Genomic DNA, 15152 nt, shown 5'->3' with positions numbered 1-15152 from the left:
CCTGATCGATCTCCAACACATGGTGCTGATTTAAAGCATGCCATTGCCTTTTTTGAGAAGATATTTAACATAAGGCATTTAAGATAAAATCCCAGCCATCAAGGCTGAGTGGGCCCCAAATAGTTTTAGAAGATAGGAGAACATGTGGGTCCGGATTGGGTTTGTCCACAGTTTCTGTGGTGGCCCCATCTTTGAGTGCTTAAGTGGGCAATCTGTGGGTAAGCTTGCCAAGCTAGCCAGCCTTTGGACAGCATAGCATGCTAGCAAGCTCCGCTGTAGCCAGCTATGCTGTATAAGCTAGCGAGCTCTTGCTAGCATGCTTTGTAGCGTGCTAGCAAGTTCCGCTGTAGAGAGCTAGTGAGTTGTATTAAGATAGTGAGCTCCTGTTAGCATGCTCTGTAGCGTGCTAGCGAGCTGCGCTGAAGCTAGTTACCAGGTGCCGCTCTATCAAACTCCGTTGTAGCGAGCTAGGGAGCTCTGCAGTAGCAAGCAATGCTGTATCAAGCTAGCAACCTCCACTGTATCGAGCTAGGGAGCTCCGCTGTACCAAACTAGCAAGCTTCACTGCATCGAGCTAGCAAGCATAACTTTATTGAGCTAGAGAGCTCCGCTGTATTGAGCTAGCAAACTCCGCTGTATGTAGCTAGGGAGGTCTGCCATAGCAAGCTCCGATGTATCAAGCTAGCGAGCTCCATTGTATCGAGCTAGCAAGCTTCACTGTATTGTGGCTGCCTAGCATAGCAAGCTAACCCACTGAATCCTCTTTTAAGCCAATGTGGAAAACCCCAGGTGGGGCCACCACAGAGACTCTGGACAAACCCAATCCGGCCCCACATTTCTGCCCTCTTTTAAACCATTTGGGGTCCACTTAGCCTTGCTGGCTGGGACATTCCTCCAGCTTTTTTTTTTTTTTTTGCTTATTTAGTCGTTTAATTTCCTGTTTTGGGTGTAAAAACTGCAGAAAACCTTTATGGAATCCACAAATGTTTCCCTTTGAAGTCTTTTACATAAAAATCTTTATTTATTTCAACCCCCGATGTAAACGTTTTGTATAAAGACATGGTTTGTACTTGAAGAATGCAGAAAAAAAATGAGTGTCAAACACAAACGTCTCTTTTTTGTCATTTATAAGGAAGCCAATAAATTAACTGTGATTAAAATGAAAAGTTTTGGGTTTTTTGTGGAACATTTGGAGTCCATTTGGAGAAAAACATGTGAGGTCTTGGTTCCTTTCCCAGCTGATTCATCCTCTAACCTACAAACACACAAAAACTTTGTTTTACTTTTTTTTTTTTGTTTGCAAAAGAATCTACAAAGGCTCTGGACTGCACCTCTTTTCCTTTACTTCCGGCCTTTGATTTTCTGGATCTCCTTGGAGCTCAGGATCAGCATGCCGTTCTTGAAACGGCCAACCTGACCCGATGCTGAAGCAGCAGAACCAGAACCAGCAGCTCCTTTTTTCTTCTTTTCTCTGAAAGAAGCGGTCAGAGTTAAGGACACAAATTTCTGTTCTTAGAAACTAAATTGCAGCTTTACCCACCTTTGCTTTTTCTTTTTCTTGGTGTCCTTCACATCAGGTTACAAGAAGAAAAACTGTCAGAAATCTTTTTTTTTTTTCCACAGAAGGATTCGTGAATCCAGCTCTTACCGGCTGAATCTCCTCCTTCGCCTTCTGCTTCTTCTCCTGGATCTGCTGCTGCAGGGTTTTGTAGTTCACGTATTCCCTCTTTGGAGGCTGATTCGACACCAGTCATTAGTGAGGGGGCGGGGTCAGAGAATAGCGGGTGGCGTGTGTTGTCCTCACCCTGGCTCCCAGCATCACCGCCCTGTCCTGCTCGAAGACCCGCTGCTGCTCCTTCTTGTATCCCGTGATTCCGAAGCGGTGGACCTCCAGGCGAGCCTGCGGACAGAGCGGACAGGGATCAGATCCACGGATCCACACACGGAGAGGAACCATGAAGACTGGAGGGATTTAGACCTTTTCCAAACTGAGCTCCTGGGGCGACGATTCTTTCTTCTCTGTGATCTGAGGAGCCTGGAGGTGACGCAGGGCCAGATGGAAACACAAGGTCACAACAGATCATTTGAGAGAAATTATTGTAGCTCAATAAGCTCGTTTTAAACACCGTTCTTGTTTGACTCTTTCTAAAAACATTCCAAACCAGGAAATGTCAGTCTGATGGGTGAAGCAAACATACTTTAAACTGAAGGTAATGACCCAGTTTTCATGTGGTGAAATTCGGAAGTGCGTCTGCTGTGCTGCTTAGAGGGAGAAACACTGGATTCTAGGAATCATCGAGGTTCTTTAAAAGTCGTTTCTGGTTCCTGTACAACAGTGGATGCAGTCTATTTTTTAATACATCTATTAATTATCTGTGCTTCATGGAGGACAGTTTCAATATAAATCTGTATTCTTCAGTAAACTGTATCTTCAAGCAATAAAGTCTATAAACGAACTTTTTTCAAGTTAATAAAGCAGAAAATTATCCTAAAATTAAATTAAAACTCATTTCACTGTGAAATTTCCAATTATTTTTTAAAGTTTGATCAATGAACAGAAGAAAAACATCCTTTAGAGTTGACTTCATTTTTCGACAGTGTTTAATTAAAACCAAATGCAAATGGGATCAGATTGAGAAAAAATTAGGGAAAAAATGTATAAATCCTTCATTTCTTCAAAGATTCCTGAGTGCATTACCCAGAGCTTTATCCACCAAAATGTATAATAAAAAAATAAATAAAACCACATTTGAAAAAGGCAGAAATCAAAGCTTTTCATCAGCCTAAAGTTTATTGAAGTAAAAGTTTTGCTTTAAAAATAAAGTGACAGGAACACAAAAGTGGAAATTCCATCAAACAGAAAATAAATGTTTAAGAGTCTTTTTTTTTTGCATAAAATATACTTTAGTAGAATCAACTGTATTTTGAAAACAATGATAATAAGCTAGTATTTGTACTCACCTTCCCTGTTTTAATGACTACTTTGATATTAATACACATTGCTCCTTCAAATATACAAAGAAATTCTTTATTTTAAAGATAAATTTTATTATTTTCAATATTTGTAGTGAGCGATAACTCAATATTTTAGTGTCCTGAAAGTTTGTGTCAAATTTAGCAGCACAAGTGAAATCATAGACTGATATTCTTAAATACAGTCTATGAGTGAAATTTAGGAAGTGTCGCCATCTAGTGGACATTTAATAAATGACATGCTCTTATTGTTGAAAGGCTGAAAGATTTGTGTCTTTGATTCAGTATTCTTTATTATTCTTGGGTTGAGTTTACAAAAAATCTTTTGGATTAAATATTTTCAGGGTTTTTTGTTGCTTTTCTATTTTAAATTAAATTCAGAAACCTTTTTGTTAACAATTTAAGTAGGATTTATGTAATAATTAGGGCGTCTTAAAGTACTTTCCAACAAAATTGATTTGAACATTTATTCCAAAAGGACATTTTAGCTTCAACAAATGTATTTTATAGTCTAAAAATATCTAATTATTTGTCATGTTCCAACAGAAGCTGAAAAAAGTCCATTTGGACTAACAGAATCAATTTTTGACTGTATTTTGACACATTTTCATCTGCATCTTTTGTCTGAGTCTCTCGGCTTGACCTGTTCAGGTAAAGAGAGAGTGCTAGTGGAGCTAAAGCTGCTTACTGCTGGTTTTCCCTGAGCGAGAGCCTGACTGGTCTTCCGTTTCTTCCTTGGGTCCTGGAAGGTCACCACCTCCACCTGCGTCTCCTGCCGGACGTTTGGACCTGAGGGTTGAAGAGCAGAGGAACATCTGAGCGATAAAACGGTCCTTCAGATCAACCAGCAAACTCTGACAGCCATTACCTGATTCCTCCGTTTTGTGTTTCTGTCCATCTGGAATTTCTGCATTTTTATATAAACTTTCCGGCGCTACAGTTAACTCCTCTTCCTCCTCTTCTTCACACCTTTGTCGTTTCTTCCTCTTCTTCTTGGGCTTCTTTTTCTCAGCTGATCCTGTACGATAAAACCAACTCAATATTTCAGTTTTTTTTTAAATAAAAGCATGTCCCAGATACTCCCTTCAAAATAAAATCATCAGCTTTTATTGACCAGAATAGCAAAAATGTTTGAGTTATTTCACATTAAAATGCTAAAAGTTTACTCAATCTAACCTTTATTTTACCCTAGTGTAAAGATGAGAATCTAACAGATGTTTTTATTTATCTCTCTTAGAAAATCCGATCACTAAACCCAGATTCATCAACTATAACAATTTTTTTACTGAATGTATATCTATTTGCCTGTTTTATATATGAAAGTGTGGAAAAGTGATCACAGCAAATGCTCCTGATTAATGTTGATAATACAAGATCAGCTGTAAAATAAAAATAAAAAACACAAAAAGTACAAACAAACCATGAAAATTATCTAGAAATCTATTTATGATAGCCACATTTATTTAGTATATCGGATCTGATTTTTGCTGTTATCTAGTTACAGTTCCCTTGAAGTCAATGAAAACTGCTGTAGTCTGATACGTAGCAGTTCTTCATTGTAACACTAGAGGGAGCCATTTACAATCGCTTTTAAATTTAAAATGTACAAAATATTTAAGAGACTTTTCTTGGAAAACAGATGTCTTACATACGTCTTATTTGTAGAAAATGGATTTAAATACCTTTAAATATTAGTGTTAAGTGTCTGTTTATCTTTTAATAGACTGTAAAGCAACTTTAATTTATTTATTTTCTTTTTTTATAGCCTGTGTTAAATTTTTATAAGGATTTAAAGGAACTTACACTATGAGGTAATTAAAAACAATTTATTGAGCCATTAACACTGTTTATTATGTCAGTATTGTTTCAAACAAAACATAAACTCAAACTAATCAAAGATCTACAACACAACAATGTTAGCTAGCTAAGCTAACATCGATTAACTAGCTAAAGTCACTCACCGAAGTCGTAAACAGCATCCAACAGACGTTCCAGACACTGCGAACTCGCGTCCCCTCTTCCCCCTGAACCCGAGCTCATTTCTACGCGTATAATCTCATTTTTTAACCGAAAAAAATATTTTCTCGTTGTGATAAATAAGCACACGCGAGTGAGCCGGCGTGATGTGTGTGTTTGACCCTTCCCGGCGACCGTAGAAGGAGATGTCACTTTAAGGTTTGCACGCGCGTCTGTGAAAAGTTACTAAAGCTCATTTATCATCCAAGTCACCGGCGTGAAACCAAAGAAATATCTCTGTGCGTTGAATCTCACTGGATGCTAAATTTTAGCGTCTTTGTGGGACAAAGAATGGCGTCAAAAGTCGTTTATTCGGTACGTATGTTGTGCTATCCTGCTAGCTTAGCTAGCAGCACAGTCGATCAGTATTTGACGTTTCATTGATGCTATTGAATTATCCTCTTGTTTTTGGTGGTTTGTAGCTGGAGTGTGGCGTGAACTTGTGTTTTAGAGCAACTTTTAAAATGAATGGGTGCCACAAATATTAATAGCTGCTAGATTTGATCACTTTTATAGGTCTCCAGATTTTTGGGGGGTACAGGTACAGTTTTAATGTTTACATTAAAACTGGGGTCATCTGGACCCCACAAGACAGCGAGCTGAGTATTTTTAAGGATTTTTTAAATCTTCTCTTGTGTCTGTAGACATGAAATCCTGTCCATCTTTATCATGGGAGGGCTCACACATCAACATGAGGGTGGGGTCATCTGGACCCTATAAGATGTGTTTTTAGATGTAGAGAGGCTGAGGCTCTTAACTTAACCTCAAATTTCACTCAAAAACCCAAATATGTTTAGCTTTACGTTGTGATCACAGACAATTATGGTTGTGTAGATGAATCTACTCGGTTGACTTCACTGATGTGTTCTCCTGAACAGCCCAGAGACCCCATGCTGAAGAAACGAGACGACTTTGAGGACGTTCTGGAGGAGAGGAGGCGGTCCAGTGACCTCAGATACGCCCTCAGATGTTACACGCCGGTTCTGTATAAAGGACTGACTCCTTGCAAAGCCAGCGAGCTGAAGACGATGGTCCTGGGGTCCGATCAGCTGCATTACGTTGTCAATCAGGTACGTCTTGTTTCGCCTGGTTGATGACTTCAAGGCATTTTTATATTTACTCAAAATTGGGTTCATATGTGCAAACAAAGTGGAGGAGTTTATCTCTGCACTATGTGAGATTTTATTTCTATTTGTATAAATTGGCAGAAAAAAAACTTAAAATTAAAAGTTTGGAAAAATGCATAGATTTATATGGATTGGACATATGATTGATGACTGGTAATTAAAAAGAAGGAGGATATTATTTAAAAAATAAAGTTCATATTTTAAAAACTTACAAAAAACATGTTTTTTTACTTTATTTAAAAAAAAGATTTATTGATTTGATGTATGGGGGAATAAATTACTAAATAAATATATACACTATTAAATTAATATATAAATGTATCATTAATTATTTAAAGTTGGCATTAAATAAATAAAAGTGGAAAACAATAAATGCATGTTCAAATATATATCTCATTAAAATTTTGAACAACCATTAAAAAGCACATTTAAATATTTCATGACATTTTTAATTATTTCATGACCAGTGAAGAGACAAATTGAAATATATTTAATGTAAAATCATGAAATAAATGTGTCATTAATTATTTTAAATTGTTATTAAATAAATGCCATTAAATGTGTCAATATTTAATTCAAAAATCATTTTAAACGATTTAAGAAAAAATTATATATGACATGATTTAATAAACGATTTCATGGTCCGGTAGGTGGACTCATCATTTCATTACTTTATCTGTCAAATTCTCCCATCAAGAATTGACCTTAGTGGGTGGGGCTAACTCACATCTTACACTTTAATATATGAAAGCCACATATATATAAACATTTATTCATTGGTTTTTAATTTTTTTTATTTAATGCTAATTTCAATTAATTAATAACACATTTATTTTTTTATTTAACATTAAATATTTTTAATTCTATTTGTCTCTTTTAACCCATTCTAGGCCATGAAATTATTAAATATGTCATGAAAAATGTAATGCAATTTTAATATTTTAATGCCATATATATTTGAACATTTATTTGCTGATTTCCACTTGTATTTATTCAATGCAAATTTTATATAATTAATAACACATTTATGTATTAATTTAATGGTTTATATACTCATTTCAATTTGTCTCTTTTGGTTTACACTGGCCATAAAATAATTATATGTCATGATTTAAATGTACTTTTTAAAGGGTAATTTTAATATTTTAATGCCACACAAATTTAAACATGTGTTTTCCACTTTTAGTTATTTAATGCTAATTTTAAATATTTATTGACAAATTCATTTAATAATTTAATGGTATATATATACATATATATATATATATATCAAATGGTCTCATTTAGTCTTCCATATTGATGTGGTAAAACTGAGTTGATTGATTAAATTTTATCTTATTTTTTTCTCCTAAACTAGCGTTATTGTTCTCCTTCAGGTTTCCAGAGAGTCTGGTGTTTCCGTGGATGAAGTCCAGGCGGAGGCGTCGGTCATCCTGGAGGAGATGGCCCAGCGCCTGCAGCTCAGCACCATCCGCTTCTTCGCCTTCACCCTCAGTAAGGTCTTCAAGGCGATGTTCAGGAGCATCTGCGTCAACGAGGAGGGTCTGCAGAGGGTGAGCCGTCACCGTGTCTCACTCAGCCAAGAGGGAGGGGCATCTGACCCGTCCCGGTGTTGCGTTTAGCTTCAACAGGTCATCCAGGAGCACCCAGTGGTTCTGTTGCCGAGTCACCGCAGCTACATGGACTTCCTGCTGATGTCGTACATCCTGTACACCTACGACCTTCCTCTGCCGGTCATTGCTGCTGGCATGGGTGAGAATCCTTCTCTCTTTTAGAAGCTTTTAGGTGTTCCTGCCAGCAGCTGAAGTATATGTCCTCTCCCCCAGACTTCATGGGGATGAAGGTTGTCGGGGAGATGCTGCGAATGTCCGGAGCCTTCTTCATTCGCCGCTCGTTCGGCGGGGATAAGCTGTACTGGGCTGTCTTCAGCGAGTACGTCAAAACCATGCTGCGGGTAAAGATCTCACACATTTCCAGTCTGTGGTCCGTCTTCCCCGCAGGAGTTTATTCACTTCTGGTATTTTTTTGCTCTAGAACGGATTTGCCCCGCTAGAGTTTTTTCTGGAGGGAACCAGAAGCCGGACAGCAAAGTCTTTGACTCCAAAGTTGGGTAAGAACCCGAAGGTTTCTGTTTTTAGTCTTTATTTGTGGCAGCAAGCGTCTACGGACCTATCGAGAACTACAGAAATCCAGTTCTGTTGTTGCTCACGCAACATAAGTGAAGTCGCATCAAGACGTTGGACTTAAAAGTTTAACCAACCACCAAACTCAACTGTAATACCTCGTTTCAACCTGGAGGGAGCAGCACGCAGACGGTTTTTGACTATATTTTTAAGTATTAAACAAGTTTATTTTAATTTGTTTATTTTTAACACATAAAACTAAAGTCTGCTAGCTTGATGCTAATGTTTAATGGAAATTCCCATAGGACGGCTAATGCTAACGATCGGTCGACCTAAACATACATTGTTGAATAAATTAAAATCTTTATAAAATCACAGACATTAATTTTCTAAACTCTTATTAGTTAATTATTTTAAAGTAACCTTTTGTGGTCTAAAACAGTTTTTTCCTCTTCTTCTGGAATAAGTTGTAATGCTAGGAGAAGCAGAACAATGTTTCCAATGTTAATGATCTGAACATTTTAGTTAGAACTTCTCCTTTAGAGAATCCATGTAACACTGGATGATATTAACAATCTCATTATTTCACTGATACATTTACAGTATATGAACTGGATCAGATTAATATATTTAAAACACATAGTAGATTATTAATGTATTTCTAAACAAATGTGTATAAATGTGTAAACTCAAAATTGAATTGAGATGATCAAAATGATAAAAATAAATTGGAATCTAATTGATCCAGACTCCGGTGAATCGAATTGCTTCAGGAAATTATTATCAATACCCAGCCCTAATATCGATACAGTTCAGTAATGTGCCGAAACGCCTCGCAAGGCCTCATCTACCCATCATGATTAGCAGATAAAAACACAAAGATTTGGAAAGAATAAAATGGTATTTGTCACTTTAAACAACATCACTCAAAAGTTTTTAACTTCCTGTTTAACTTCAGCAGGAAACATAATGTAAATGTTTTCAATCATTTAACAACAAATACTGAAAATGTTGATGCAGCAAAAACTGATCAGTCCAGTCGGTGGAAACACTTTGAATTGAAGCCGTGACCCTACAGTGTCGTAGAATGTTGTCATAATGTTCCCTTTGAACGCGTTTCATTTCCATCGTCCGTTTCATCTCCAGGCCTGCTGAATATAGCCATGGATCCCTTTCTGAAGGGCGAAGTGTTCGACGTGAGCCTGGTTCCTGTCAGCATCAGCTATGAGAGGGTCCTGGAGGAGACGCTGTACGCCAGAGAGCTGCTGGGCGTCCCCAAACCCAAAGAGTCCACCTCAGTGAGCCGCTTCCGTTTTCATTTTATAAAAACTTCTTTGTGTTTTTCAGAGAAGCTAAAGTGAAAGTTCTTTCTCCAGGGTCTGTTTAAAGCCCGGAGGGTCCTCAGCGAGGACTACGGCAGCATCCACGTGTACTTCGGTCCGCCCGTGTCCGTCAGGTCTTTGGCCGAGGGCCGAGTGAACCGCAGTCAGTTCAGCCTGGTTCCGAGGTGCAGCTCACATCAACCTCAACCTGGAGCCCAGAGAGCCCGTCTGCAGAACGTTAACGCCGGTTCTGTGTGTCCAGGCACATCCCCATGAGGCCCAGCGAGGACGTTCACGGCTTCGTCAACGACGCCGCCTACAGGCTGGTTCGAGCTCAGGAGGACAACATGGTGCTGAAGCCCTGGGTCCTCCTGGCCTCCTTGCTGCTCCAGAACCAGGCTGCAGGGAAGAACCAGGGGGTTCCTCTGGGCGAGCTGATCCAACAAGCCGTGTGGCTCCGGGATCTGTGCCGGCAATTTGGAGCCTTCCTGCACTGGCCAGGTACGGCAGAGAGCCGGGTTCAGGTCCCTGCTATAGACGACCACAAATTAAGACCAAAGAAAAACGACCATTTTTTAAACGTATGCAGCTTAGAGAAAGTTATCATAAAAATGAATATGATGGGGAAAAAAGAGACATAGAGAAAAGCAAATGAATTTAAAATGCTAAAAACTTAATTTTAGTTTTTTTTTTCTTTCAAAAAGTGGTTGTTTCAAACAATAAAAGCTGAATTTAGTTAAAATGATAGCAGTATGACCAGCAGGTGCTACCCGTCCCCCCCTTGACCCGCCGGTTGTTCACCGGTTAAAATGTTAATTTTCACCGCGTAGAAGGTACATGGAAAGTTTGGTAAGTGTTTGAGTATGTAGAGGGAGCTGAGTTTTAGCTCAAAGGAGCATTAAAGTGCCTCTATTACCATTTTTTTTATTCTAAAAAAAAATACGTTCCCAGTAGTGTTTTAATTATGAAGTTTATAACCAAAACCCCACAACTTAAATGTCTTAAAAAACATTTTTCATGTTGATCTGAAGCCTCTGTTTCCAAAATCTCCTCTGAGGGGGCGTGGCTTTTGGAGCTGAGCTGAGTAGCCCCGCCCCTGATTTAGGTATCTAAAAGAGAGATACTCGGAAATGCAAAAACAAAATTATTTCTTATTAAATTTGTTCTATTTCACCAGAAAAAAGCCACACATACATGTTAAAAACTCCAAAAACATGATTTTCATCAGAAAACAAAGTATAATTCCAAAATGAATTTGGTTGTTGCAATCATGATCAAGTGTGTTTTTGTCTGATTGCTGAAAGCAATCAGAGTATGTTGTTGTAATTCTTTATTATATTTTATTGTCTGATTGCTGAAAGCAATCAGAGTATGTTGTTGTAATTCTTTATTATATTTTATTATTCTTCTTCTTCTTCTTCCTCCTTATTATTATTATATTTTATTCCGTCACTTTTTTGGATCGCTACTGTGCTTACAGTTTTAAAGATATTAAAGTGCTTCCAAAAGTAGTTTATAAAGCTCCATTCGGAAGAGCGTGGCATTACTTTTGGTATGCGTTAGAATTATGAATGATTTTATATTAATATTTTTATGACTTTTTTTTTGTATGGGAAGTCAATGGGACCAAGTTTTGAAAGCTTATAACTCCAAAAATACTCAAGATATTCGAACAAGACTTTCTGACATATAATGTTCCCAAAAGTTCTATAAGCTGTAACAATTTTGGCTCAATAGCGCCACCAGGTGGTCAATGGTAGTACAAAACGCGTTTTGGGTTGGCATTCGTACGCCGTATGACGAAAAATTTTTCTTTCTTTTCCCAGAGCTTCCTTGGATGCTGGAGAAAAAAGTTGCCTCAAGGACCGCCCACTTCCGTCTACTTAGATTTTTCGCAAATTGCGATTTTTTGTAAAACACGTTTTTGGGTCCCTATTCAACATAGTTTCACCAAACTTTATGAAAATTGGTACATACCCTATTTGGACTACCCCGAGTCCAATGGTACCACTCGTTTGGCGAAGTTACTTACCGTTTTCGTAAAAATCGTAATGCTAATGAGGTGGGTGTGGTCCCAGATTTTAAAATGCTCTAAATCCTGTACAGATTGTCAGAACTTCACAAATCTTAAAACATAAGTTCATCTTAGAGTGATAAAGAACTATCAAAAGAATTATGAAAATATTCCTATAGGTGGCGCTATAATTTAGGCAATTGTGTTTAGGCCTATATCTCATAAAAAACTTAACCTAGCTACATAAAATTCAACATGTATGTTGTATATGGAGTGTTGTATAACATACCAGAAAAGTAGGTCGCCTGCGCCACCTAGTGGTGACGTAAGAAGGATTAGCTAACTTTGGAGTAGTTCTTGTATCTTCTAAGCAATTGCAGATATCGAAATGCAATCACTTGTAGTTTGTTAAGCTGTCCAAAGACATGCTTGGTTTAAGATTTCGTACCATTTGGTGTCATATTCGATTTTATATGAATTTTATAGTTATCGTTTTTTGTATTGAAAATACCATAGACAAATTTTAAACCCCTATATCTTGGAAAATGTTAGACCTATTGGTATGAAACTTTGTAAGTAGATACATCTAAGCAATATTTATATGCTCTATCAAAACTGGCTCTATTGCGCCACCAGGTGGTCACTTGTAGCACCAAAGTGTTTCTGCCTTAATCTTCAAGAGCATTTGTCTTAAGCACCAGCTTTTACTCCTTCATGATTCATTGGATACTAAGGTAACAGTGGATATTCATCAGCGATCTCTATTGTGTAAGAATTGTTCGCAATTTACGATTTTCCGTAAAACACTTACTTGACTCCCTATGTCACATACTTTGACTAATCTTTGCAATGTTCTGCACATACCCTATTTGGACCACCACAATTCCAGTGGTAATATCCGTTTTGCATAGTTCCGTACCGTATTTGCGGAACACGTTATGCAAATTAGACGGGAGAGATTGTAATGTTTGCAAGGCTGCAGCTCCTTAAGAGTTTCACATAACTTCACCAAATTTTCAAGACTGCTTCCACAATCTAAGATAAGTCAATGCAACAACTTTGACGACAATATTCCCGTAGGTGGCGCTACAATCTATTCCAAGTGTTTTCTGTAATATCTCCAAAAGTAATTGAGCTACGTGGATGAAACTTGGCGTGAAGGTCGTACGGAAGGTCTTTCACACTTGCGGCTGTAAAATGCTTCAAAGCGCTATTGCTTTCAGCAATCAGACGCAATTTCTTCAAGGAATTGCAAATCTAGTTATACTTGACTCTTGACTGAACCATTAGTGAAAATAGGGGTGTAATCTTTGCTGTCGGGATAATGGAGGTTTGACTAAACCTAAAATGTTCGTCTTTTCTTTTAAATTTCCTTTCAGATGAAAAAGGTTAGAACAATTTTCATTGTTTTTATTATTTGTATTCACACTTTTTCTTTTTCCTCCTTTTTTGTCCTCAGATCTCACAGCACTTCAATCTGTTAGCCTTTCTCTTCTCTTCGGTCTGCTGGATCACATCTGAACCAGTGAAAACGAACTAATGAAGTTCATTTTGTTGTCATCCTTCAGACCACGTTCCTCCCTCGGAGGTGGTCTCCTCCAGTCTTTCCCTTCACTCTGGTCTGGTGAGGGTCTCTGAGGACAGAGTCTTTCTGGCTTTGGAACAAGGTTTGTTTATATTTACCATTTTTTGATTTGTTGCACCTGCATGTCACTTTTGTCTCTTTTTTTGTCATTCAATGAAGACTTTTGTTTTTAAGTAAAAGTGACCCCCGCTGTGAACCTTGCAGGCCCTCCCTGCAGCCTCACAGCGGAGGAGGAGCTCTTGAGCCAGGCGGTAGTCGTGCTCTCCTGCGCCTCCTACAGGAACCAGGTGCTGCACGTGTTCCTGCGACCGGCGCTGCTGGCCTCAGCCATCCACACGGCGTCTTCCTCTCAGAAACGTAAGGCCCCGCCCCCATTGTCGTGGCTCCGCTTCCCTTTACTAACGAGGGTTTGTGTTTCCAGAGGACGTCTACAACAACTTCCTGTTTCTGAGGAACATGTTTTCCAACGAGTTCATCCTATGTCCCGGAGCCGCAGTGCAGGTGAGGTGGGGGGAGGAGCTTCACCTGTGGTTAAGGAGACGCTTTCATCTGACGCCGTCTGCACGTTTCAGGACTTTGAAGAGGCGTGTTACCTTCTGACCAAGAGCGGCGCTCTCCACGTGAACCAGCATGAGGTTCTGGCGACGGAGAGAGGACACAGAACTCTGGCCTTCCTCACCGGCGTCTTGGATCCATTTCTGCAGGGATACCAGGTCCGGGTGAACCCGCCGTGTGTTTTCTGTTTTAAAAGCTGAAGGGATATCTCAGAAACAATCCAAAAGTCGAGAGTGTTTAGAAAAGTGGTCGTGCTGAATCAGCATTAAAAGATTCTCTTTTGAACTGAAATATTCTGCAAACTCTCGGCTACAAAACGCTCAGTTGGTTTAGGAGGTCGATGCTGGTATTCATTTTCACTTTTGAAAATTTTAATACAAATGTTTTTCTTCTTTAGTCCAGAAGCACATTTCAATCCAATTTTATAAATTCTCATTTCATAAAAAAAAAAAATCTAAATTTCTGTTGTATTATCTTTTAATAAATGACATAAAAGCAGGAATTTCAAATTTAAATCTTCTTTAGCTTGTTCATAATTAAATACATTTTACCTCTTTTTTTAGCTAGCTTATTAGAGTGTTTATCATAATATTTTAGTCTTCTTAGCATGTGATTTTTTTTTTTACGGATATTGTTAAGTTTTTGTTTGAATGTATAAAATTTTAAACAAAAAAGATTCATAATTGGCATGTTAGCTGTTGTCTGCCTGACATTAGCTCAGATTTTAGCTTGATATATATAAAAGCACTCATCATTCAAATGAGGTTTTAACATTTTACAAAGCTGTTCTCAGCGTTTTAGGTAAATTTAAGTTTGTTGTTTTATTGTGTGAATGCCTTACAACATTCTCCTGCTCGCACAATTTCACCATTATGCTTTTTTGGCTAATTTAGACATTTTCCAGATTTTTAAGGTTAATTTGGAGTTTAGCTAATATTTTAGTTGCATGCTAGCTGTTTTTGGCTAATTTAGACGTTTCTCCAGGTTTTTTGGCTAATTTGGAGTTTAGCTAATATTTTAGCATAATGCAAAAATATTTGCAAAATCAGGCATTTCTCAATTTTTTTAGGGTAATTTGGAGTTTGGCTAATTCTTCCGCATTATACTAGCTGTTTTGGCAAAATTAAATATTTTTCTCATTATTTTTATGATAATTTGGAGTTCAGCTAATATTTAAACATCATACTAGCGGCTTGGGCAAAATTTCAACATTGTTTTCAGTTTTTATGATAATTTGGAGTTTAGTTAATATCTCGGCATTATGCTAGCCGTTTTGGCAAAATTTGACATTTTCAGTTTTTTGAGGGTTTTTTTTGTTGCTAATTTGGAATTTCTTCAGTTTTTTGGCTAATTTGGAGTTTAGCCATTATTTTAACAATGTGCTAGCTGTTTTAGAAAAAATAGACACTTTTCTATTTTTTTTTTTTTTTTTTTTTT

The 15152-nt window shown here is 37.8% G+C and overlaps 2 protein-coding genes across 2 annotated transcripts in view; one reads left to right on the top strand and one right to left on the bottom strand.

Annotated features, from left to right (window-relative positions):
• Nucleotides 1–1113: 1113 nt before the first annotated feature.
• On the bottom strand, nucleotides 1114–5289 carry lg24h1orf131 (linkage group 24 C1orf131 homolog). Its single transcript, XM_036210647.1, has 9 exons — nucleotides 4935–5289; nucleotides 3842–3991; nucleotides 3662–3762; nucleotides 1979–2035; nucleotides 1805–1900; nucleotides 1649–1735; nucleotides 1541–1566; nucleotides 1332–1471; nucleotides 1114–1255 (listed from the first exon to the last, which is right to left on the bottom strand). The coding sequence occupies exons 1-8, from the start codon at nucleotides 5011–5013 to the stop codon at nucleotides 1342–1344; spliced, it is 726 nt and encodes a 241-aa protein (XP_036066540.1). The 5' UTR covers nucleotides 5014–5289; the 3' UTR covers nucleotides 1114–1255; nucleotides 1332–1341.
• gnpat (glyceronephosphate O-acyltransferase) overlaps nucleotides 5124–15152 on the top strand; it is a 12718-nt gene continuing 2689 nt past the window's right edge. The window contains exons 1-13 of the mRNA XM_024290594.2: nucleotides 5124–5304; nucleotides 5868–6059; nucleotides 7493–7669; nucleotides 7739–7868; nucleotides 7943–8070; nucleotides 8151–8226; nucleotides 9386–9537; nucleotides 9616–9746; nucleotides 9824–10062; nucleotides 13144–13242; nucleotides 13365–13517; nucleotides 13582–13661; nucleotides 13733–13873. Coding sequence (XP_024146362.1) covers nucleotides 5248–5304; nucleotides 5868–6059; nucleotides 7493–7669; nucleotides 7739–7868; nucleotides 7943–8070; nucleotides 8151–8226; nucleotides 9386–9537; nucleotides 9616–9746; nucleotides 9824–10062; nucleotides 13144–13242; nucleotides 13365–13517; nucleotides 13582–13661; nucleotides 13733–13873 — 1755 coding nt within the window. The 5' untranslated portion in view covers nucleotides 5124–5247. The remainder of the gene's footprint in view (nucleotides 5305–5867; nucleotides 6060–7492; nucleotides 7670–7738; nucleotides 7869–7942; nucleotides 8071–8150; nucleotides 8227–9385; nucleotides 9538–9615; nucleotides 9747–9823; nucleotides 10063–13143; nucleotides 13243–13364; nucleotides 13518–13581; nucleotides 13662–13732; nucleotides 13874–15152) is intronic.

This window comes from Oryzias melastigma, linkage group LG24, assembly GCF_002922805.2.
Source record: "Oryzias melastigma strain HK-1 linkage group LG24, ASM292280v2, whole genome shotgun sequence".
NCBI classification, from domain to species: domain Eukaryota; kingdom Metazoa; phylum Chordata; class Actinopteri; order Beloniformes; family Adrianichthyidae; genus Oryzias; species Oryzias melastigma.
This window is presented reverse-complemented; position numbering and strand designations above follow the sequence as displayed.